Below are 25,055 nucleotides of genomic sequence, written 5' to 3' on the forward strand. Positions count from 1 at the left end.
AATATCTTCTTTTTTCCACTTTCTCTAGTCTCATTTTCCATGTTATTGATCATGAGGTATACAAATCCTTTATTGTACAGTTCCAAAAAACATTTTGGAGAAATGCAGACTATAACAAAATGTTTATATTGACTGATTATGTAAATCATCCAATCTAAGAGGGGGGTATTAATTGTAAAATTAATTACACCATTATGTTGTACAGATTAAGAAAATAACACCTACCACTTAATTGACGAGGCACTGACTGTGAGTACTGAAGTATTTTTGTAATTGTAACTGTGTTTTAGAAAAGATTAGCTACAATGGTGATGTTTTCAAAATTCTGTTCTATATCAACCAATAACATTTGGGAATTTGGTATCTAAGCACTGTTCAATATGAACATTCAACTTTTCTGATTGTATTTTATCATTTAATTGTAGTTTGAGGTAGCTCATTCAATCAATATCACAACTTTCATGAGCAGCAATCGTAAAATAAACAACTCAAAATTGAATTCAATCTGAAATCTCTCCAGGGAGGTCACGGATTATTTAAAAGGAAATCATTTGAAATAATAAACATTGTCTAAACACAAAACAATCGAGAAACAATATAAAATCATCGAAGCTAAAGAAACAAACAGAAACATTTCATACCAGATTAAAACATCTCATTGGACTTATTTAAAGATAAGATAAATACTAAGTTACCTCACTGGCCAAAGTATCAACACTTTCCATTTTAGAGCAGGGCCTTATCCACATACGTAATTGAAATTTCCTAGTTGTTAGCCAGATAAAAAGGGTAAAACAACAAAAACGGCGGGACTGATTTAATTTAACCCAATATATTACAAATATTATCCTTCCGACATGGAACAATATAAAATTTATTAATGAGTTCTTCGACATCTGGCGAACTATTCATTCTCACAGCACATCTCACGCGTTGTACTAGTCAAATCTCAACACTCAATAGCCATATTGGCCTTATGGGGCCTCAATAGTAACTCACTCTTTCTATTCTGAGTTTGGGAATTTCTTTTCTATTACATGCTGTCTCGAAGGCGCTTAGAGATCTGCGGCACAGGAGATGATTTCCCCTCGGGTGTGCTGGGCTCCGAGACCGCCCCGCAGCGAGGGAAGGGCGCACGGCGCGGGGGCCAGCCCGGCGCCCAGGAACGTGGCTGGAGGCGGGCCGGGGCTGTGCTGGGCGAGAAACTGCGAACACCAAGCGCCGAAGCTGGATTGTGAGAACAAACTCGGGCAGCTTCCTGGAACCCCTGTTTCTGGGGCGCCCTGTAACAGATAAGAAAAGCAGCCTCCGAGCCGGACCCAGAGTCCCGCCCCGGCGCCAAGGTCTCGGCCACGGCGGACCTGGCAGGCCGGGGCCGCCGGGGGCGCCTCCGCGCGTCCTGGAGAGGTAGGCGGCGGCGCTGGCGGCGGGAGCCCGGGGCCCGGGGCCACCCCGGCCTGCGTCCAGCGCCCGGGGCGCGCTCCCAGGGGTGGCGCGCGGGCGCGCGGGCGGCGGGATGGGCGGGGAGGGAGCGGCGCGCACCGCCTCCTCCCGACGGCGGGGGCGGGGCGGGGCGCGCCGGGGAGTCGGGGCGCCAGCCGCCGGTTTCGATTAGTACGCGGAGCCGCGGCGGCTGAGCAGGGCGCGGAGCCCAGCGGCGCGGAGCCCGGCGGGGAGGCGGCGGGCGGCGGCGGGCGGCGGCGGGCGGCGGCGGCGGGGCTGCGGGCGCGCAGAGGCCGGCCGCTGGCCGCGAGGGCGCGGAGAGCCAGGCGGAGCGCGGAGCCACGGCCGCCCGGACCACGGAGCCCGGGCACCGCAGCGCCGGCAGCCGCGAACGCGTCCCGGGCAGCGCGCGGACGAGGGCGCGCGGGCGGGGGCGCGCAGGTCCTGCCCGCCCCTTCCGTCCCCACCCCCCTTCCGCCCCTTCCTCTCCCCACCTTCCTCTCCCCCCCCGCGCCCCCGCGCCGGGCGCCCACCCTGTCCTGCTCTTGCGGGAGCGCTATCCGCGGCGGCGGCCGGAGCGGGCCGGGCCGGGCCGGGCCGGGGGATGGCGCTGCTGGACCTGGCCCTGGAGGGAATGGCCATCTTCGGGTTCATCCTCTTCTTGGTGCTGTGGCTGATGCATTTCATGGCCATTATCTACACGTGAGTGAGGGGCAACAGGAGGAGCTGGTGGCGGCGATCGGGGCCTCGGGGACAGGCGGAGGTGGGGGATTGCTCTTCCGAGGAGACCGGGCTCGGGTGGGGGTGGAGAAAGCTCGTTCTTAGATTGTTTCCCCCATGCTCTCTCCCCTTGGACCCGCTGATGCGGGGGTCCTTGAGAGGGCAAAGCGGCGAGTGAGAGGCTGCCTGGGGGAGAGCAGACCGCTCTAACGTGCCGGGCGGAAGGTTTGCTTGCTTGGTTTGACTGTTGGGGAAATTTGTGTGATTCCCCCCCAACCCCCATCTGGGCCAAGATGTGTGCTGTATTGTTTTTTTCTCTCTGCCTGGGCCCTATTTCTACGGTGGTGATGATCGTTTCCACCTTTCTGGGAGCTGCGCACAGCTACCTGGAGACCTCCCTGAGGGTTTTCTTCTTCCTGGAAGAGATCTGTGCCCTTAGATACCTGGCCACCTAGAAACATGTCCACCAAACCTCAGAGCTGGCGCTACAGCCTTGAGTCATGTCAGTTTGTACATTTCCATGTGGTGCCGCCCCCCCCTATTCCTTATTTGCTGTCTTGTTGGGGTTTGTATCCCCTCCCCACATATATCTTTTCACTATGTAATTTAACAGATACTTGTTGAGGCCTGCTAGATACAATTCACTGGGGACACAGTAGGGAGTAGAACAGATTCCTGCCCGCATATAGTTTATATTCTGGAAGGGATAGAAATAATAAAATTCCGAATAAGGTTATTTCAATAGTGATAAGACCTATGAATAAAATAGAAAAGGGTGATGGGGTGAATATGCAAGGAATATGTAGCTGTTTTTTTGATATTTCAATTGGGTTAGTGTCTTTAAAATGAAATCAGCATCCTAAAGAAAGAATTGCATATAGCAAGTTACAGATAGACATCCTCTGACCTTTCAGCTTGAAATTAAGGTGATTGCACACCCTATAATAGGGTTTGTATTAGGAAAGGAGAAGGAAGGCTTTTTAAAATTTTTGTTACAATTTTTCCCTTTTACTACAGAAAAAAAGGGATTTTCTTTTTGGAAATGCTGTTGTTTTTTATATATATCATAATGTGGCTGTTACTTGGTACTGTAGAAAGATGCTACACTGTAAGACACACCAATGTTTCTTTGAAGATGAAGGAAGACTTGCCTCTTGGATATTGTTAATCTTAGTTTGTGGAGTTTGTGGCCTGCAGTCCCTGAACACTCATTTAATTTTAAAATCAATTCTTAGAAAACAACTTTTCCAATCATAAAAATTTTCAAATGCATATAAGAAATTTAGGTAATAGAGAGGAATAAAGAAGGTTACAACACACACCAGAACTATTACCTTGCCAACCTTTTGTTGAGAGAGAGAGAGGAGCAGCAGCAGAGGGAAGGGAGGGCGAAGGCAAGTGGGAGGCAGGAGAGAGGGAAGGAATGAGAGATAAAGACCATATTATGATGTTCTACAACCAGCTTTTAAAATTCACCTATTTAATATGTGCTTTCGGGGGTGCTCTTTTGTACAAGGCACTGTTCTAGGTGCTGGAAATAAAATTGAAGAACAAGACATCAGGTCCTCTGTTTACATGGAGCCTCCATTATAGTATCCTAGCCACTATTTTTCATGTCAATGATGTATGTATGATTTTTGCATCATTTTTAATAGACACATGGCATTTTTATATAAAAGGTAATAATATGTATCTGATTTTTTTAAAGATTTATTATTTATTTATTATGCATAGAAAAACTGGGGTATTGGTCACAGCGGGGGTGGGGGTGGTGGTGATGAGAGAATTCACCAGAGAACAGGAGGATTTACTGAAATACACTGCTGAGATGGGCAGCAGGTGAGACAGAGAGGTCTGCTGTACCATATGTGGGTTAGCTCCCTGACTGTGGATGGCACTCAGGTTAAATCCTAGGGGACTTAACCCCTATGCCACCAGGGAGGCCCTGTTATCACTGATGGACATTTAGGTTGTTTCCAATTTGTCAAGATCACCAATTCATCTTTGTCAAGATGAATTCATATGATGCATCTTTGAGAGATAATCTCCTTAGTTTATGTTTCTGAAAGAGGAGTTACTGGGCCAAAAAAGGTAGGGGTACACATTCTAAACTTTGATACAGATTGCCCTGTGGGAAGGCTACTAGTCCAGGCTAGTAACATTTTATGATGGTCTCCATTTCCCCTTTTACTGGGTGTCAGATTTTTAATTACTGTTTCATTGTGTTATAAGGTAGCCCGGATACAGAACGGGGTGCCTGACTGTGGGCCCTCTCCCGTGCACTTAAAAGGACTTATCAATGCTCTACTGCAGGCACACACGAAAGGTTAATAAAAGGTTTATTTACAAGGGAAGGGCAAATGAGGAAATGTACAGCTCAGGGAGAAAAATGGGAGACAAAGTTTTAAATGCGTCCTACCCGATCCGCTGATCTGGAATCCCAAATGGCACTCTGAGAGCTGGCCGCCAGCCAGAAGCCTTGAAGCCAGGAGGCTAGCGACAGAGCGAGAGAGCCCCCAAGGCCCACGTGTTTGGTTTTTATTCCCAACCTGGCTGCTTAACTCCACCCTCAGGTCCCAGCCACCTTCCTTTTGGTGGTGATGGGATTTGTCTTTCCCAATGTCCTGATGGCTTTGGTCTGGAGTGGGGGTGGAGTCCACAAAGCCTGTATGGGATTAGCGCAGGACATCCTTTCCCCCTAACAATTGTAATTACTAGTTTCATTGTAACATTTTTCATAATTTATGTACTAGTTACATGTGGTTGTAAATGACATAATCATAATATGATTTTTCTGTTCTACAGTCTATTGTTGCATTGATCTTTTTCATATGAAGGTTTTCTGTGGTATGTTGCAGTGTTTTTCCAATTTTTTTCAACTTTATACATGTTAGACATGGAGAGTGTGTGTACCTATGTGTTTCAGATAGTGTTTTTATTGTCTTCTGATTTTTTTTATCTTCTATTCCCCTGAATTATTGTATTGTTAGTATCTGTTTTCTTTTAGTATTTCGATTTTTTTGAATTTTTTTTTACATTTTTATTGTTATCAGTATTTTGCTTTGTTATGAGAGCTAGAGCATTAATTTTAGTTCACTTAAAGTCTTAGCCTCTCATCCCAAAACCACTTTTTGAATGGGTATTTGACTATTCCATTTCAGTATTATATATGATATTTCATAGTTTTGAATTATTACCTTTACTATAGACAGTTCTTTTGTATACTTGGGTATGTTTCAAGACTCCCAGTGCTGTTTCATTCAACTGTTAGTTCTTATACCAGTAATCACTCTTTTTAATTACAGTTGGCTCTTCATATCCATGGGTTCTGCTTCACATACTCAGTCAAGCATGGGTGGGGAATACAAATCTAGGATGGTATTTTGTCTGTTCTGAATATGCAGGCCTATTTTTCTTGTCATTGTTCCTCAATAGTACAGTATAACAACAATATTTACATAGCATTTACACTGTGTTAGGCAATATAAGGAGGCTAGTCATGATATAAAGTATACAGAAAATGTGTCTAGGTTACGTGCACCATTTTATATGAGACTTGAGCATCTGCAGATTTTGCTTTTTGCAAGGGTCCTGAGGGGCAACTATAATGAAGTTTTTTTAAACATTGAGGTAGTGTTGGTTTGCAATGTTGTAAGTATTTTGGGAGTAGAGGGTCCCCCCTTCCTGTGGTGCAACTTGCACCAAAGTACCCATAGTCCACCACCATAGTCATATGATGAAGTTTTATTACCTATATTACTGGTAAGGGAAACTCCTCTGTTGTTTTTTGTTTTTGGGGGGTTTTTTTGGCACGCTTTCTTAGCTTTTACACATTTTTTGCCTAAAGATCAACTTTAAAATATTTTCTTTTCAGACTAGTGTTTTTAAAATTGGAATTGTTCAATTTACAGCTCAATTAGGAGAAAATTGACTCCTTTCTACCTAGAATCATGATATATCCCCTTCTACAATACGTACATAATGATAAATCATGCTTTTTAAAGGAAAATTAGCACTAGTGATGTAGCCAAATATTCTGAATAACCATCTTGGGGAATATTTACACACTTAGCATTGAGTAAGTTCGTAGAATTGTTTCAAATGATCTTATGCTTAATGATAAATAGCAAGATATTAAAAAAAATCTTCAGTTTTGGGGGATACTGTAAACAGCTGAGTACTGTAGAGAAGCTTTGATTTATTTCTAGTGCCTTAACATTAATTTTTTAAATTTACAATAGCAGGATCCTGAAGGTTATGTGAATATACAATAAAGAAAATGCAATTCACTTATGGCAGACTAGAATGACTTGATAATTAAAGGAATCCTGGAATTCCTTTCTCAACATAAAGCAAATAAGCTATAGCTTAATTTATGTATACATTAAATCTTACCTTTTGGGGGGAATAAGTTCCTTCTGGTGCCACCTGAAAATTAATTATATATTTGATTTCTTTCCCATTGAAATATAAAGATATTTCTCAGTATGACTGTCTTCAGAGAATTAAGTTTTTTCTACCATCTCTACAATTTTTAGGAAAGTTGTAGGCTTGACATCTTAGTTTTTTGAAAAGCAAGGTTAGAGAACATTTGCCAACAGTATTTTGGTTAAAGGCTATGTTAAACATTCTGCATCTTATTAAAGAATGTGTTTTCTGAACACATATTCTATGTTTTCTCATTCTTTTTGAAATGAACTGAAGAATAACTAAAACCTTGTATTTGCAACTGGTGGCAGTAGAGCCTGCTTGTAAAAACTTAAGGCTCTGGACTTGTCAGCATAATCTCAGACCCCCTGATTGTTAAAAATGTTTATGTAATGTAAATATTATAGTAAAATTGCAGAGAAAAGCTATAAAACATGTTCAGAAAAGTTGGTTATTTAGTAGAAACTAAACACCGTGTAGTAGAATCTAGTTAATTTACATTCAGTAGTCTACTTATCTTCTTAGATAAAGAACTAAGTATTGGCCTGTGTTTAAAAATGGAGCTGACTTTGATTAATGAAATGAACAATTCTTGTACAACACCTAAGATTTCATAAATGTCTTTCATTTCCTATAAGCCTGCAACTTTAAAAATTGAGATAACTTGGGGGCCTCCCTGGTGGCGCAGGGGTTAAGACACAGCACTATCAAGCTATCGCCAGCCACTGCAGCATGATCCCTGGCCCGCCAGGGAACAACCCACATGGCACAGCAGACCTCTTCCCTCTTGCCCTCTGCTCTGCTCAGCAGTGTATTTCAGTAGATCTGCCTGTTCTGTTCCCTACTCTGGTGAATCCTCTCACCCCCTGCACCTCTGGTCTACACCACAGATCTTATATGCATTTAAATAAATAAGTTTTTTTTTTTTTTTTAAAGATTTATTTATTTATTTATACAAGCACTGGGTACAGTCAGAAGTGTGGGAGGGTGAGAGAATTCACCAGAGCCAGAGGGGAGAGCAGAGCAGGCAGACTGACGAAATACACTGCTGAGGGGAGCAGCGGGCGGCAGGAGAGGTCTGCACACCATGTGGGACCCTCACCTGGTGGCCGGGGATCGAACGGGCGCTGCAGAAGCCGCGGGCAGCCTCGCAACCCAGCGTTCAAGTGCTGCGCCACTGGGGAGGCCCAATAAATAAGTCTTAAAAAAATAAAAATTGAGATAACTTATAAGCTAGAAAATTATTATTTTCAAAATTTTGAAACTGTTGAGTGGTACCTCTACTTACTGCTTTGTTCTTTTCAGCTTTTAATATTGAACTAATGATTAGGCATTTCATAATGTATTTTACATGGGAGACATTTCTCTCTATACTGTTGAAGAAAACATTCAGATCAGAGCATCTGAAGTTTTAAGACTTATTTCCCAGTTTATTTCCTAAAAATATAATAGCTAATGATTACGGCATCAGTAGGCAGATTTGGTTAAATGGTCTTTATGGATATTGTTTTTATTCCATTTTGAGAGCTAGTATAGTTTGATAGCTACAGTGAAATAATACAGAAGTTAGGAACCTGGGTGTTTTCATCCTTTTGTGCACTTAGGAGCTATATTGTTGGATGATAAGGATATCTAACAGAGACACCTTGCTATTTTCTTTCTCTCTTCTCACCGCCTTCTTCAGATTATCAGTTTACCTCCTCTTTACATAAAGTCTTAATGTTTAGTGTTTAAGCCTTATTTTTTTTTTCTTATGAGTTGACTGGAGGTACCAGGCTCATGTGGAAACGCTCCCTGTGTCATAAATATTAACCACTCTCTAATAAAGCAGAGGTCCTTTTCCTGGAGATTTTTTTCAAGTCAATTCTGCTCTTTCTAACTTTTCTGATACAGCAACTTCTATACCTGCTATACAGCTTTTGAATGGGATTTAAATGTTCATTGTATCAGGGTAACTGCTAAACTACCTGTCAGAGACAATTTTAATTTTAATGTCAATTTTAGCATTTCTATTATTGCTTTTAGATGGAATGATTTTTGCTTTAAAGCTCATTAACACATTGGTATTCTGAACCTCAGTGGAATGTAAATTGAGAGGTTCTTTCCTAGGTTTAGTCCAGAGGATACACTTGGACTTTGGTCAGATGTTGATCAATCAGGATTATTGCGGCCAGGACCACTTTTGGGTGAAAGGAGGAGACAGTTGAGCCCGTTTAACCCGGGCCTGGAAAATACAGAATTGCATTATGTGATCACTTTGAAGCAAAATGAAAATGTAGTTAAGTTTGTTTTTTTTTTTAAGATTTATTTTTATATAAGAACCAGGGTACAGGCCTGATGTGCAGGAGGGTGAGGGCCTCCTGGTGGTGCAGGCAGTTGAGCACAGGGCTATGAAGCTGTCCGTAGCCTCTGCAGTGCTGGCTCGATCCCCGCCGGGCCGCGGAGATACCCACATGGCAGGGCAGACCTCTCCTATCTCTCCCGCTGCTCCCCTCAGCAGTGTATTTCTGTCTGTCTGCCTATAGTTCAGTTTTAATATTCAGTGATGGTTCTATTGACTTATTCCTTCTGTTTCCTACCACTGAGTACACCTTATCTCTGCCTTAGATTATTGAAATTATCTCTACTCACCTACTCACCGGTATCTCTCCCATCAGCCTTGCTCTCTTTATACTACTTCTTTTGTAGTCTTATCCTCTGGAGCACTAATCTTAGGGTAAATGCTTAAAATGTTAGCATTGCTCCCAATTGCCTTCAGGTTAAAATTCAGTCACAAGACTTGCATAGTTCTTTGGAAGCTAAGACATCCTCTTTTACCTGTTTCTTCAGTAACATTAAAATTCCGGCATTTTGGAGGGGCCTCCCTGGTGGTGCAAGGGGTTAAGCACCACACTATGAGGAATTCGCAGCCTCTGCAGCATGAGTTTGATCCCCAGAGGCCTGGGAACAATCCACATGGTGCAGACCTCTCCTGTCTCACCCACTGCTCCCCTTCAGCTGTGTACTTCGGTCATTCTGCCTGTTCTGTTCCCCACTCTGTCTCTGGTGAATCCTCTCACCCCCCTCCCCACATCTCTGGCCTGTACCCCAGCTCTTGTATGCATAAATAAATCTTTAAAAAAAAATTCTAGCATTTTGAATGTTCGGTGTATTCTCTGTACAGTTCTCTTTACTGACTGTAGAATTCCCTGTACACTCTCTCCCCCTCCTCCTTTCCACCTCCCTCCCTTCCTTGTTTTGAACTAACTCCTACTCATTCAAGTCATTTTAGATGTTATTCCTTCTGGGATAGGGATCCCCTCTACTGACCTTCTACACTACCTTGCATTTATCCATTTAAAGTGTAAATGTATGTTCAGCTGTCTCATTTCTCAATTAGATTGTAAACTTGTGAGGGTGGAGATGGTATCATATTTGCTGCTATATCTCCAGTGTCTACTAGACACTCAGTTATTGCCTGTTGAATGAGTGATCTTTGAATTTTTCTAATAGTAATGGTGGTGTAACAGGGTGGTCCCCAGGAAAGGGGGAGGTTCCCTGCCCCACCCAAGGGAGGGTGGAGCTGAGCAGGAAGAGGAGAAGCTGCAGAAGAGACTGAGGAAGGAAGAAGCAGGATGGAGCCAGGAGACCTGGAGGAGGCGCATGGAGCCTAGAGACACGTGAAGAAACTGCGCTTGTCTTTTGGTCGTGGACTGGGTGACACAGATGTGGGTGAGACCCGTGGGGAGGTGACAATGGCAGCTTTTATCTTGATGTTGATTTTGCTCTTTTCCTTCCGGGCTTGTCTGGTTATTTCTGACCCTTTTCTGTGGGTCCCCACTGGAAGATGCTTTAGACTTGTGGCAGGCTTTGGGGCCTTGCTCTGGGCTGATCCCATATGGATGGACTTTTACCCACGAGGGGACGGGTAACTTTGGGTGCTTGATTTAGAAACTAGATTCTTTGCCTTTACTGTATTGTTTCCTAGTTTTATTAAAGTTCCTTCCCATTAAAGTCTCCTATGTTTTGTGTTGATGCGGCGGATGGCAGAACCCATTTAGAATAGGCAGGTTTGCGGGGCTTGGGCTGCCCCTCTCCCTGTCCTATAACAGTGGGTTTTTGCTCATTCATTAATTCATTGTCATTTGGCCATTGTGATTTAAGTTAGATGACCAGAATTTGAGATGCTTTCAGTGACCATGCACTTTAATCAAATAAATTAGACCAACCACAATCTTTTTGGTTTTTGTTAATGTTTTTGATATTTCATTGTTTTATTTTACATTTCCTAATTAGCCAACCAGAATCTTTATCTCACTGTTTTTAACTAAAGATTGCAGATTCAAATCTAAACAGTCATATCAGTAACATGTAACTTGCAAATTCTTTGTTCGCCCTGAATTCCATCTCCACAGTTCTCCAAAGGGAACGCCTGTCTTGCCATCAGTAATCTTTACACTTCCATCTGTCCTATAGGGAATGCAAAGCCAAGGGTGGTCATGAGTTAGTTGACATACAAATCAAAATAAGTATCCTCTACATTTCCTCCATTCACAGAATTTTATTTTACAGACAAAATAGTTTAAACATTACCTTCAGCTTTAACAGGGCAAGGAATTGAGAAGAAGAGAATGGAAACAGTCTCTTAGGTATCTGCTGTGAGATGTGGCATCTGCTGGGTTCTTTTCTTAGTTGCTATTAACAAAATACCACACTGTATTTATTCCCCACACTCTAGGGTTAACTATTCTCACCAAAGTTTAGTGAGTTGAATTTGTTTTTTGTTGGCTGGGTGAAATTAATAAAGATCCCTCAATTTGTTTTCTTTGGTGGTGGAATCTTGTATATTCTGTAGTACTGTTGCAGAAATAAATGCTAGCCTTTCACCCAGGCAGGGGAAGAACAAGCGGTACTTTCGGAATGGTGAGGTCAGGAAAGCTTTATTACTCATGCATAAAGTCTCAGACCTGGGGAGTCCCATAAGGTCTGAGCACTGGTCTAGAGAGAAAGAGTTTCTTTTATACACAACTACTTTACATTAATAAAGTTGGTTAGTTAGCATAGAAATTCTTGACACAGGAAAAGGGGAAGGATACTGATCTTCCAGGATGGCCTGGGAGATCAATCAGCCTAGCAGGCTGTCAGACCTTGTTTAGATATGCTTATTAAGGAAGCAAACTTGTTATTTATTTACTTTACATTTCCAGGTCTATGACTCTTTAACCGGGAAAGATTTCTTTTTCTTAGCAGTTCCCTTTCAGTACTGTTGTCCAGTGAAAGTAGTTTGTGTTTTCCTCTAAACTAACTTGCTATTGATTATCGCATTCTGTGGGGACCTTCTGTCTGTCCGCAAGGTTGAATGAGGTGTGCTCTGTATTGCTAACGAAGCTCATTTTGATGCAATACCATTCTGAAAAGATACATGCTATATGGAAGTAACATGAGTCATGATGCACACTGATCATAAACGCACTGTAACAGCCTTCCAGAGAGCAGCATAAGTAACACCACCACCAGAAGAAGCCTCGAATCACTGGAATCTGTAGACAGACAAGCACTCTCAAAGAGGGGGCCTGCTGATAGAGCAATCAGCCTAATTTTACATGAAATATTTACAAGCTTGGTGGCATGGAACAACAGAGGTAAATTCCTAAGAGTCAAGTAAATTGGTTCCGCTGAACCACAAAGCAGAACTATAAAAATAGCACAACCTACGCTGGGTGAACTTTGACCTCAAGGAATCCATATCCACCCTTAGAAGCCTTGAGTGTGATTCTGGTGTCTTGCACTAGAAGCTGTGCTGCTGCGCTGGGGTTGCTGCCAGCCCACGGAAGGGGAAGAGCTCAATCCGCACTCTCCCAGAGGCTTCCCTTCATACCAGGCTTCCCTCCTGCTGAAAACTAAAATAGTATGTGAAACTGAACTAAACAAAGCCTTTTGGAAATGGCACAAACCATTCAGTCACCTGGTGGGGGGAGTCAGGGAACTAAAAGATTGGCAAGATAAAGCAATAAGCTGAAATGATCAAATACAAATTTAGAGACTTGGATGTGAAGAAATAAAACTCAACAGGATAAAATAAACCATCCCACCTGCTCAGAAGTTGAAATCCTCTGAACAGAGAGACAGCTAGGCAACTGGAGTGCATCAAGCTGAAAGTGCTATGAAGTCCCAAGAACCTCTGAATATTTCTTCCCATTGCTTGGGGTTCTTTGAAGTCTTCCCTGAATATAGAGACTTCTGGCTCACTGTGGAAAGCAGGACTCTGAAGAACTCTTTCTTTGGCCCAATATTCATCCCTCGGTCTCTTGGACTTTAGTTACTGTGAGAAAGTACCCAGGTGTCATGACTACCCCTGTCACTGTCCCTGCTGCTGTGGATGCAAGGTTTTTGTTTGTTTTTTGTCACAGTGACTTTAGCTTCTATTACTGTGCTTTCTGGCTTCCCCAGTTTGCTCACTTATGTTTTAGAATCATTTTATTTTTTAAAAAGGAAACAAATCAAGACCACTGACTAGCCATCTAGGAGTCCATTTTTTCTATATCCAGTGTGTTCCTGAAAGTAATAATGTAACAGGATGGTCTTCAGGAAAAGGGGAGGGTCCAGGTTTCCTGCCCCACCCAAGGGAGGGTGGAGCTGAGCAGGGAGTAAAAGGAAGCTGGAGAGGAGAAGAAGAAAGGAAGCAGGAATGGAGAGCCATAAGGAGACCTGGAGGAGGCACATGGAGCCAAGAGACACGTGAAGAAACTGCGCTTGCCTTTTGGCTGTGGCCTGGGTGACACAGATGTGGGTGAGAGACCCATCGGGAGGTGACAATGACGGTTTTTGTCTTTTGATTTGCTCTTTTCCTTCCAGACTTGTCTGGTTGTTTCTGATCCTTTTCTGTGGGTCCCCACTGGAAGATGCTTTAGACTTGTGGCAGGCTTTGGGGCCTTGCTCTGGGCCAACCCTGCTTGGGTGGACTTTTACCCATGAGGGGACGGGTAACTTTGGGGGCTTGATTTAGAAACTATAGTTCTTTGTCTTTCCTGTATTTGTTAATTGTATTAAAGTTCTTTCTATTAAAGTCTTGTATGTTTTGTATTGACACGGTGGATGGCAGAAACCTATTTAGAGCAGGCAGGTTTGGGAGCTCTGGGGTGCCCCTCAACCTGCTCTGTAACACCAACATCAAGTTTCTGTAAATCAAGTGGACTTATATATAAGGAGGGGAGACTCTGTTTCAAGAGAACTAAGACTGTAATTCAAATCCCAGACAATGGCTTTGTTGGTACCAATGCCAGGGACTTGCTGTCACTGCTCAGAACTGAAATTAAGGGTTGTGGGAAGGGATTTTCCCTTTGGCAGGGGCAGAGGGGGGTGACTTTATAACCTGTGCTTTGGGGCTGATCTAAGTGTGGTGACTTAATGTTTAACAGAACAGAGTCCAGTCTCCTGGAATCCCTCAAGCTGTCTGCAGACAAGGTGGTATTGCTTGGATACACAGTAACCAGTGATTACTTTGACTATCTGTGCCCTGTGGACATTATCTGGCCTTTCTCTCTCAACTCTGAGGATAGCAACCTCTCCCTCTAGCAGAGCCAAAGGAAGGGGGATTCTTGAGCTAGTGTAACCCAGCATTTTGAATAAGTTTCTGAGGATAGAGGATTAAGAGAAAACAAGACCAAACAACACCTCTACCCAAGTGAGACCCTATCTTATTTAAAAAGAGAGCTTAGCAAAACAGTAAATGGCATTGTCAGTGGATAATGATTTGTGATAGTTAATGTTCCTTACGCTTACACTTGCATGGATGATACCTATAAAACTTTTCATTGATTCCTAAGTATTATGTGTGTAATTTTATTTTTTAAATTGTACTTACATAACTGGTTTACAGCACTGTATATGATCTAAGGTACAGGTTCATACTTCTTCAGATGTGTTACCACACCACATCCGCCACCAGAGCACACAGAATCCTCCACCCTGGTCCATCAGGCCCCTTACCTTTGCTCCTCACCCTCTTCCCTCACATAACCTCAGCTTTATAATTAGATTTCTCGGGTTTGTTCTGAGTTAGTTTTGTCCCTTTTATGTCTCACTGTATTCCACATGAGTGAAATCCAGTATTTGTCTTTCTCCCTTTCACTTAGCATAGCCCCCTCCAGGTCCATCCATGTCGTTGCAAATAAGATTTTTTGTATAGCTGAGTAGTCCACTGTGTATACACAATGAAATGTAATTTCAGTTTGGGATATAATTTTAGCCTAAATAGTGGGTATAATTTAAACTTTGAATTAATGTGTTTTATGTAGTGTTTGTACTTACTCTGTCTTAGTCATGATTTGGGAGTTTTGATGATGCCTCTTTCCCCTTTCAGTCTTTTTTTTTTTTTTTTTAATACACAAGAGTTGGTTTTTGTTGTTTTTTTAAACAATATAATGGCCTAGTACTAAATATATGTGTATGACTCTAAATATATAGATTTCTGGTCCTTCCATTGTGGTGTCATTAATGTTTGATGTCTCTAAAATTTCATCAGAACTGTGATAATTCAGAAACATTGCATATGGAGGGAAATTTAGCAGTGTTTTAAAATTATTAATAGTAATTACTAGATTTGGGGCCACCCTGGTGGCGCAGGGGTTAAAGACAGTGCTATCAAGCTATCAGCAGCCGCTGTAGCATGACTTCAAGTTGATCCTGGCCAGCCAGGATCCTGGCCACCCACGTGGTGCAGCAGATCTCTCCTGTCTTGCTCCTCGCTCCTCTCAGCAGTGTATTTCAATAGATCTGCCTGTTCTGCTCCCCACGCTCCCTGGTTAATCCTCTTCCACCCCCCCCACCCCCCCCACCCCCCGCTTTTCACACCCCAGTTCTTGTATGCATAAATAAATCTTTAAAAAAAATGATTTTTTTAGTTTGTACCTTTATCTCATATCTCTTAGAGCTATTTTATGAGGTAGGTACTGTCAGCCACACTCTTGAGATAAAGAAGTAACTTGCTCAAGGACAGACAGCTAGTTAACTGAAATCAGTATGGAGACCCAGGCAGTCTGTCTCCAGCCCAGACTCTTAAACCAGTGTGCTGGAGTTAACCTAAAAATAACCACAGAAGTTACCCATAGGGATAGGGTATCTGAATGGGAATTTGCCACTTGGTATGAATAATTGGCTACATTTAAGTTGCTATGGAGAGGATCACCCTCATTCTCTTCTCCAGCTCTTCCCCGTTCTCAGACCACTTGTACTATTACTTCACAAGCTTCCTGTTTGCAGCCTACCCTGGGACTGCTGACCTTTCTAAGGGTTTTTGCTTCAGCCCTCTTCAAGTCTTATAGAAATCTAGTCTTCCCAGGTCTCAACTTGGACAGCACTATGGAGTCCCTGGGAAGGCTTCAGGGGAAAAAAAAAAATTACTCTGCTGTCATGCTCTCAGCCCTAGAGATGCTGACTTAATTGATCAGAATTTTTTTAACTCCCCAGGTGATGTTCCTGTGCAGTCAAGATAGAGAACAACTGCCATAGGCTATTTATCCGAGGTTGTGGCCTCCACCTGCTACCTCTTGGTTTCATTTACTTCTCCATCTGGCCCAGAATACACAATTCATCACTTCATTATCTTACCCCTTGCCTTTCCTCAGATTAGTCTGCCCTGTTATCCTGAATCCATTTCAAGATTTATATCTTCTCAACTTTCAAAGTCCTGCAGTGGGTACTCACACTGTCATGTGGGTTAATAACACTCCACATTCATGGGCTCAGATCTCAGCCCAGCCTACAGTGGTGTCTGGCAGGACTTTGTTTCCAGATTTAGCGCCATCATCCAGTACTGGCAGAACCTCTTTTAAATCTTCACCATTTTACCCTCAATTTTGGTTAGATTACTTTAACTCTTACCTTACTGTTCTGCAACCATCCCAGGCAAGGCGGGTTCATCGGTGGTTCAGGCAGCTTAAAAGAGAATCATGGAGGGCCTCCCTGGTGGCGCAGCGGTTGAGCGCTGGGTTGCGAAGCTGCCCGCAGCCTCTGCGGCGCTGGTTCGATCCCCGGCTGCTCTCAGGCCACCGGAGGAGGGTCCTGCATGGCGTGCAGACCTCTCCTGCCGCCCGCTGCTCCCCTCAGCAGTGTACTTCAGTCCTTCTGCCTGCTCTGCTCCCCGCTCTGGTCTGGTGAATTTTCTCACCCTCCCGCACTTCTGACTGTACCCAGTGCATGTATAAACAAAAAACAAACAAATAAATAAACATGCCTCTATAAAAAATAAAAAAATTAAAAAAAAAATCATGGAGCCCTTGGCATCATCCCCACAGGTTGGGGGGAACAAGCCAGCAAGGAGACAGCAACTTGGGACCCCCTGCAAATCTCTATATTCTCTTTCCTCTCTTAGTTGCTCTCCACTGCACCGTTCTCGGCCAGCCCCACCGTCTTCTGTGACGCTGCCCTTATATGCTCAGCCTCTCGGCTCAGGTGTACACACTCATGCATGCCCACACCATATTCCAGGTGTCCAGGTGTCCACCATCAGGCATGTGTGCCCTGAACCCACACTCCCAAGCCCGTCCTGCATTAGTACAATCACAGCTGCAGGTGATAACCACAGAGGCCAATGGCACAAAAGCCTGAGCACTCTTCATTTACCCTGCAGGCGCACTGTAGATCCTAGCATGCTCTTAATTCTTTTTAATTTTCTCGCTCAATTTTCTCCCTTTCCTCTAGCCATGTATGCTCAAGTAAGTTTCAAAAATGAAACAGAAAAACCTTTATCTAGTCACTCTTTGGCCCTTTTGCTGTCAGATCGTGGGAGAAACTAGTGTGTATTCACTGTTGTAACATTCCTTTACTTCCTAACCTCTTTTTATCTGTCTACCCCTTTGGTGCTCGGAGGTCCTAGGTACACATTCTCATGGCCATTTCAGTTGTTTTGCCCTCTCAGCAGCATTTCATGCTGTTCTTTCAAAGGGGAAACAGCCTTGCCCAAGAAATTCTTCTGTGACTTTATTTTCTGCCTGGCTGTCTTTCAGCTTCACAGGTCACGTGTTGCTGGTTCTGTAATGTTACTTGTATTCATTCAGGCCACCTGCTAAAGGCATGTTTTTTATCTGGGAGAGTTTTTAATGTGTTTCCCAAACTCTAGATGACACCTATATTTTTATCTCTAGCTCAGCCTTATCTTCCGAACTCTCTTTATCTTTTGTATTTGCCCTTCATTTATTTAATGCTTTTTTTTTTTAAATTGAGAGCATTCTTTAGTTATTGTTTTGCTGGACCCTGCAGGTGGGGCAGTTGGAGGATGAACCTTATTTGTTTTCCACATCTCGGGACACTGCCTTTACTTGATCCCAATATCTTAAAAAGATTTTATTTCCTGTATTTTATTTGATTTTTTTTAATTGCCTGATGGAAGAGTAGATATAATCACTCTTTCTTCACCTTGTCCAAAAGTTGAAATCTAAGGAGGCTGGAAAGGAGATGCCAGGGTTTTTGATAACATATGTAAGGACAGAGACAATACTGCTGACTATTGTAATAGTGCAAACTGGAAACAACCCAATATCCATCAACTGAAAGCAAACAAATAAAATGTGGTATAGTGATACAAGGAATACTATGCTGTAATGAGAATCAATGAACTGTAATTTAATGTAATAGCAAGGATGAATTTTATAACCATGTGAAGTAAAAGAGGCCAAAAAGTCTATCCTGTGGGATTCCATTTAGATGATAGTTTTTAATTGGCAAGATTAGTCTGTGATATTAGAAGGCAGGACAGTGGTTACCTTGGACAGGAGAACAGTAAATAGAGGGGACAGGCAAGGACTTCATGGTTTCTGATCAAAATACTCTGTTTCTTGCTTTGGGTACTGGTTCCATGAGTGTTTTTACTTTGAGAAATACACTGAGGTGTACACTTCTTTGTGACTCTATAGTGTGCTTATTATTAAGAAGTATCTCCCCCCCCCGCCCTCCCCCCCCCCCACACACAAAAAGGTCAAGGCTGCAGGCCAGATGTATGTACAAGCTAAGCTGGATTTCCAGTATAGAACCTGAAACTGGGAAAGTGTGGTACTGGGGCTCCTGGAAGAAAGTAAGTCACCTGCTCCAGGCTAGGGTGGATGTGAGCACCTTTCAGAAATCCTGTGCCTAGTGTGGCGTAGCAGGCTCGCCTTTGTTCTGTCTGGGTAATGAAGAAACCCAGAGGCAGCGTGTTAGTGGGTTTCTCTATAATTGGCTGTCACCTCACACTCTTGTTTTGTTTACAATTTAATAATGCTTAATGACCATACTGATAACTCTGGATTTTAGCCCTTCTTATTCTGTCCTCTGAGTCTTAAACTCATAATTTCAGTGTCTGCCTCTTATTCTTTCTCTCTGCTGCCTTCTGGGTAATTTCTTCTAGAAGAATCTAGATTCCAGTTTCACTATTTGGTTTTAAACTGTGTGCATAATCTTTTCTGTCAACTGCCTAATGAGCTTCTAAATCATTGATCAAAATTTTCATTTCTAGTCATAGTATGGTTCTTTGCACATAGTCCTGGTCACATGTGATGCTCTCTCATTCTGTCTCTTGGGCTTAATTCAAGCAGCACAGGTAGTTTGTGGTTAGGTTTTCCCATGGACACAACTTCATTTTATTTCATTTCACTCAGGACTGAATTCAAGATAGATAGCGTTCCAATTTTCCCTCTTTTTTGGCCCAGATTTTTTGACTTTGCCTTCAGGGAGTCCAGATGTTCCATGATTCTTGTCTTGGACTTGTCACCATCTTTAGGTCACCAGTAACCAACAGATGGCCCCAGGGTGACGTGAGCTCACCCCTCAGATTTCTCATTTCTGACCTAGGAGACCTTCGTTTATTTTCCTAATAGCTCAGTTATATATTTAAAACCATGCTTTTAGTACACCTGTACTAAAAGGGAGGAGAGGAAATGATAGATGTAAGAATTTATATTGCTATATATGTATATATGTCATAAATTTTAGCTTGTAAAAGAGTTTAAAAATCCATTGAGGGATAAGCAAGAAACTAATAATTCTTGGGGAGTGGTGATAGGAACAAGGTAGATGGCACGCAGGAGTGACAGGGAGACTGTGTGAACCTCTTACTGTTTTTAGAGAGTTAAACTTTGTAGCTATATTACTAGTTCAATCAACTAAATATAACAATATCCACCACTCCCCAGCAGTTTAGATATTCTGTACTGGGTGGGTCTTAACTGTGGCAAAGGATCAGTTCTTTAAAGCCTTCCCCCTGTGTCATGGACTGATAGTTTGGTAAACTACCGTAAAAATAAATTACTGATCACATGCTTGGATAGCACGGCAATGTCAGATTACTATACAAATTTCTAAATGCTTTCTCTCAACTTCTGTTAATCACAGACAAGTGAAAAGAAAGCAAACTCGTGGACAAGACCATACTGAGCTGCACTGCTTCTAGATGCTGCATCATTTCTGGCATTTGATGCTATGGAGCAAAAATTGATACCCACTCTGTTCTTTAAATTTCTTGTTAGTTTACAGTTTTTCCCATTGTCTATAACCTGTTTCTTTCTCTGAAGCTGCTCACACAATCTTATCCTGTTAACATTAGATGTTTCCTGCAGCACACCCCTGCTCAGTTAGGGGAGTGCACCTTCTGCTACCTGCTGTGATGGTGGCATTGGTGTGCTTCTAGAAGTCATTCGCTGATTAATAGTGTATTTCGTCAAACCTAAGATGCATTGATGCTGGTGTCTTCTGATCTTCCAGAGGGTCTTACTGGCTAGTCTTCATGCTACTAGGTTAGGCTGGCTGGCCGGCCATCAGGCTGCCAGCAATTATAAAATGCCATTGATTTCAGAGATCTTAAAGTGTCCCAACAGATCTTGCAGGTGGCCCCCCTGATTGACTAGCCTCTAATTCCTGTTGAGTGCTTAGAGATTTTCTTAAGAGGAGAGAGGAGGCCTTTGATGGCTTCCTTTTGAAACTTCACCACTCTGCTGAATGGCATCTCTTTTCTTGGCCCAGCGGGGCACCCACAGGGGCACATTCTCTCTCCTCTAATTGGCATGACTTCCCTCACAAGAGCCCTGAGCTGCAGCACTGTGGAATGGTCAGTACTGAGAACCTTGGCCAGCTTACCCTATGGGTTGGTGGCCCTGGGCTGTCTTTGTCATTAACACTTTTCTTGTCGCTGATTTTCTCTTTTGGTTTCCTTTTTACTCTCGACTTCCTTCCGTTCCATCTCTGCACATGTGAGTATTGGGAGTTCTGGTGGTTACTGTTCTACTTTATTTTCCTCATGAGGGCAGCTTACTCTTCTTTCGATCATGTGTTACTGGGGCAGTTTGTGACAGAAATTTCTTGTGTTTTTCTGGATACTCTTTTATATTGTTCTGGTACAGATAAGATAGGCTTATTTCCCCCACTTAGTTGTTATAGTTCTTAGGTCATCTTGATGACAGATTGGGAAGAAGCACAATTAATGTGTGGCTACTCTGCTCTTCATTTCTTCACCTTGTATTCATTTGAACATCTGGCAATGTTCCAGGCACTGGGAATAATAAACAGTGGTCTTTAATTCTGGCCTTCACTGGAATGTTCATTAGCTTAGTTCTGGTTTTCCTAAATCAGAGGCTGACCTATTTCTACTTTCCTTCATTTTCACATACCCCTTTGAAAGATGTCAACTTTTTAAAGAATTTACATTAGAATTCAATAATTTACTGGGCCTCCCCTGGTGGCGTAGCGGTTGAGCAGCGGTTGAGCGCTGGGCTGCGAAGCTGCCCGCAGCCTCTGCAGCGCCGGTTCGATCCCTGGCCACTGGCAAGGGTCCCACATGGTGCGCAGACCTCTCCTGCCGCACCCGCTGCTCCCCTCAGCAGTGTATTTCATCAGTCTGCCTGTTCTGTTCTGCCAGTCTGCCGCTCTGGCTCTGGTGAATTCTTTCTCCTGCGCTTCTGACTGTACCCAGTGCTTGTATAAATAAATAAATAAATAAATAAATAAATAAATAATTATTTAAAACAAAAAGAATTCAATAATTTACTGATAGCTTGGTACATACTTTATATAGACCTAGAACTTATATATTCTCCAGAAATAATCTATATTTATTTTGCTTTTTAGCCGATTACACCTCAACAAGAAGGCAACAGACAAACAGCCATATAGCAAGCTCCCGGGTGTGTCTCTTCTAAAACCGCTGAAAGGAGTAGATCCTAACCTAATCAACAACTTGGAAACATTCTTTGAACTGGATTACCCCAAAGTAAGTACAGTGGTTTACTCATTAGAAATGGACTAGATCTGGGCTTCCCCTGGTGGCGCAGCGGTTGAGTGCTGGGTTGCGAAGCTGCCCGTAGCCTCTGCGGCGCCGGTTCGATCCCCGGCTGCTCCCCGGCCACCGGAGGAGGGTCCCACATGGCGCGCAGACCTCTCCTGCCGCCCGCTGCTCCCCTCAGCAGTGTACTTCGGTCCTTCTGCCTGCTCTGCTCCCCGCTCTGGCTCTGGTGAATTCTCTCGCCCTCCCGCGCTTCTGACTGTACCCAGTGCTTGTATAAATAAATAAATAAATAAATCTTTAAAAAAAGAAAAAAAGAAAAAAAGAAATGGACTAGATCTGACCCCATCTCTGCCCGCCTCCTTTTTCTTCGTGATAAACACATAGAAATTATGAGACTGTATCAAGTGAAGGCATTGCATGTTGGTGATGATGTCATCCTCATAACATTTGTGCTGTAGTAGTAGTGGTCACAGGAAGAAGTGACCTTGAGGAAGGGGGGAGGGGTTTTCTTTTCTGTATGTCCATTAGAACAGAAATCCTTGTGTAAACTCCCTGGCATTAGGCATTGATAGGTGCCTGGTAGTTTGAATACAAAAGCCTTGGACCCTGAGAATCCTGTGTGGACAACAGGTAGAGAAGGCAATGCCCAGTGGTCTGAAGTGGCTGCAGGGCAGCTAAGAGACAAGGTGAGTGCCCTGGGGAATCTGACTTTTAAGCCAAATTATGGTTAGTTAGTTCTTTTCAATGAAGAATTTAGACAGTCCCTTTAAATTTATCATAATGGAATTTGATAGATAATTTATAGAAGTTGCATGTGGTAAGGCTGAGTTTAGAGAGAAAGCTTGCTTTTTCTGTATTAGTCTTACAGTGCTAGGTACCTGGTTAGCATTTAGTTAGCAAGTCTTTAGTGATGAAGGCCATGGAGAGACTTGAGATCCTGGTTAATATCTAGGCTATGTCTATCTGGTAATAGAACTTTGGGCTCTGTCAGTCTCTTCATTATCCCTTCTGCTTATAAACAGTCCTCTTTTCTGGAGAAGCTGCTCTCAGTTAAAGCATTTGGAATCTGAAGTGTCTTCATCCATTACAGGTCCATTATCCTCTTAACTTTTAAACTTTGTATGTACAACTGTTTGTTTTTCTTAAAGCTTTTTTGATCTATCAATCAATACTAATGAGTGATAATTTTTTTAAAGAGGTTAATTTAACCTAAAATGTGTTCTTTGGCTAGTATGAAGTCCTCCTTTGTGTACAAGATCATGATGATCCAGCCATTGATGTATGCAAGAAGCTTCTTGGAAAATATCCAAATGTTGATGCTAGATTATTTATAGGTAAGTAACAAATAAATTCTACAATAATAACCATTTTGCTTGAGAAGTATTAAGAATAAGTAATCTTCTTTGCATTAATCTGTAGATTAAGGTATTAGCCACCTGCTGAAGTTACTAGCATGTTTGTTTCATACATATTTATTGGAAAGTTTATATTTTTTAAAGAAATATATGTTATATGAAAACAAAAAGCATCTTTGTTTTTAAAATTTAAATAAACAGTAACAAGAAAAATTACCCCAAATCATTTTGCTCATTAGACATGAGAGTCTATTATATTTGTTTCTTTAATATTTTTTTGTGTGTGGCCTTTATTTCATCCACTATAATAGGGAGTGAACAATAGAATTCATTTGTTATAAATTTCCAAAGATAAGTGATAGCAGTTGCTTTTTGAGGATGAACAATTTCTTCTAACTATATTATTATAACTAATAAAAAATGTAAAAAGTAATGTTAAAAAATGTTCAATTATTGTAACTATGCAAATACTTTTCTACTATATATCTGTTTAATAGAAAATATTTTCAATATTACATGAATTTTTCATTGCTCTTCCTTTAAATTTTTAGGTGGCAAAAAGGTTGGCATTAATCCTAAAATTAATAATTTAATGCCAGGATATGAAGTTGCAAAGTATGATCTTATATGGATTTGTGATAGTGGAATAAGAGGTGAGGTTTTTCCTTAAATATTTTATGAAACTATTACTTGATGATAAAATGCCAAAAACAATGTGAAAATACAATTATCCTTCCTTTTTGTTGTTCATAAAATAATTAATTTTATCATTTCATGATAATGCCAGGTTATGCTTATTAATATTTTTGGTTTGATTTTTTTGTTAGCCCAGAATGTTACATATATAAAATCTTTTCATTCTGAAGAGAAGATTCCAACTCTTAAAAATAGTCATTATCCATTATACAGTCTCTGAGCTTTATCATACATGTAATTTTTCCCTTGTTGGTATGACACGTGTGCACACATAAGCCGCTACCTCACAGAGGGACAGAAACACATATTTTACTAGACTACATACATTTATTGAAATACATACATTACTTTTAAAGATGATTTTAACAGGAAGCCTTTTATATACTTAAATTATACTTTTCATTTTTAACTGTTTCCGTGTTCTATAATATTCTGTTATATTCAGATTACCTCTGCTTTCTCAGCCACACACTTTGACATTTGAGGCTGGATAATTCTTCCTGTGGGGGCTCCGACTAACCAATGGACGCAATTGTGATAATCACAGATGTCTCACACATTGCCAGAGGTCCCCTATGCAGCAGCACTGCCCCAGATATGGATTTTTATGGTCCAAATACACTTTGTTTTAGACAGTAGATTTAATTCTCAGAGACTTGGAAGAAATAAAAGTGAAGTAGGGCTTCCCTGGTGGTGCAAGGGTTAAGCACAGCCCTGTGAAGGTCTCCACATTCACTGCAGCAGGAGTTCGAGCCCCGGCCAGGGAGCTACCCACATGGCACAGCACACCTCTCCTGTCTCCCCGCTGTTACCCTCAGCAGTGTATATCAGTCTGCCTGCCTGTTCTGTTTCCCACTCTGTCTCTGGTGAATCCTCTCACCCTCTTGTACCTCTAATCTGTAGCCTAGTTCTTGTATGCATAAATAAATCTTAAAAAAAAAAAGTAATGTAAAATGATATAAAATGTTTCCTATTTGAAAGTGGAAATGATTTAAAATTTTAAATTAGTTTTATATTCAAGCTTAATTAATAGAAGTATGGCTCACCTAGTTAATCGGGATCCTTACAGTCTATCACCTGATGATCAAAGATTATCTTCATTCTTACATCGTTTACTGTCCAAATCTCTGTCAGGTGTAATCTCACTTGATTTCCCTTAGCAGTTCTCTTATATAGACTATATC

General features: G+C 42.0%; 1 protein-coding gene across 1 annotated transcript in view; it reads left to right on the top strand.

Moving 5' to 3' along the window:
- Window positions 1-2,047: 2,047 nt before the first annotated feature.
- Window positions 2,048-25,055, top strand: part of UGCG (UDP-glucose ceramide glucosyltransferase) — a gene marked incomplete at both ends in the record, with an annotated part of 29,061 nt that continues 6,053 nt past the window's right edge. Inside the window, 4 exons of the mRNA XM_084236145.1 lie at window positions 2,048-2,145; window positions 21,664-21,805; window positions 23,052-23,154; window positions 23,727-23,828. Of these exons, the coding sequence (XP_084092271.1) occupies window positions 2,048-2,145; window positions 21,664-21,805; window positions 23,052-23,154; window positions 23,727-23,828 (445 nt within the window). The remainder of the gene's footprint in view (window positions 2,146-21,663; window positions 21,806-23,051; window positions 23,155-23,726; window positions 23,829-25,055) is intronic.

This window comes from Talpa europaea (assembly GCF_964194135.1).
Source record: "Talpa europaea genome assembly, chromosome: 7".
NCBI classification, from domain to species: domain Eukaryota; kingdom Metazoa; phylum Chordata; class Mammalia; order Eulipotyphla; family Talpidae; genus Talpa; species Talpa europaea.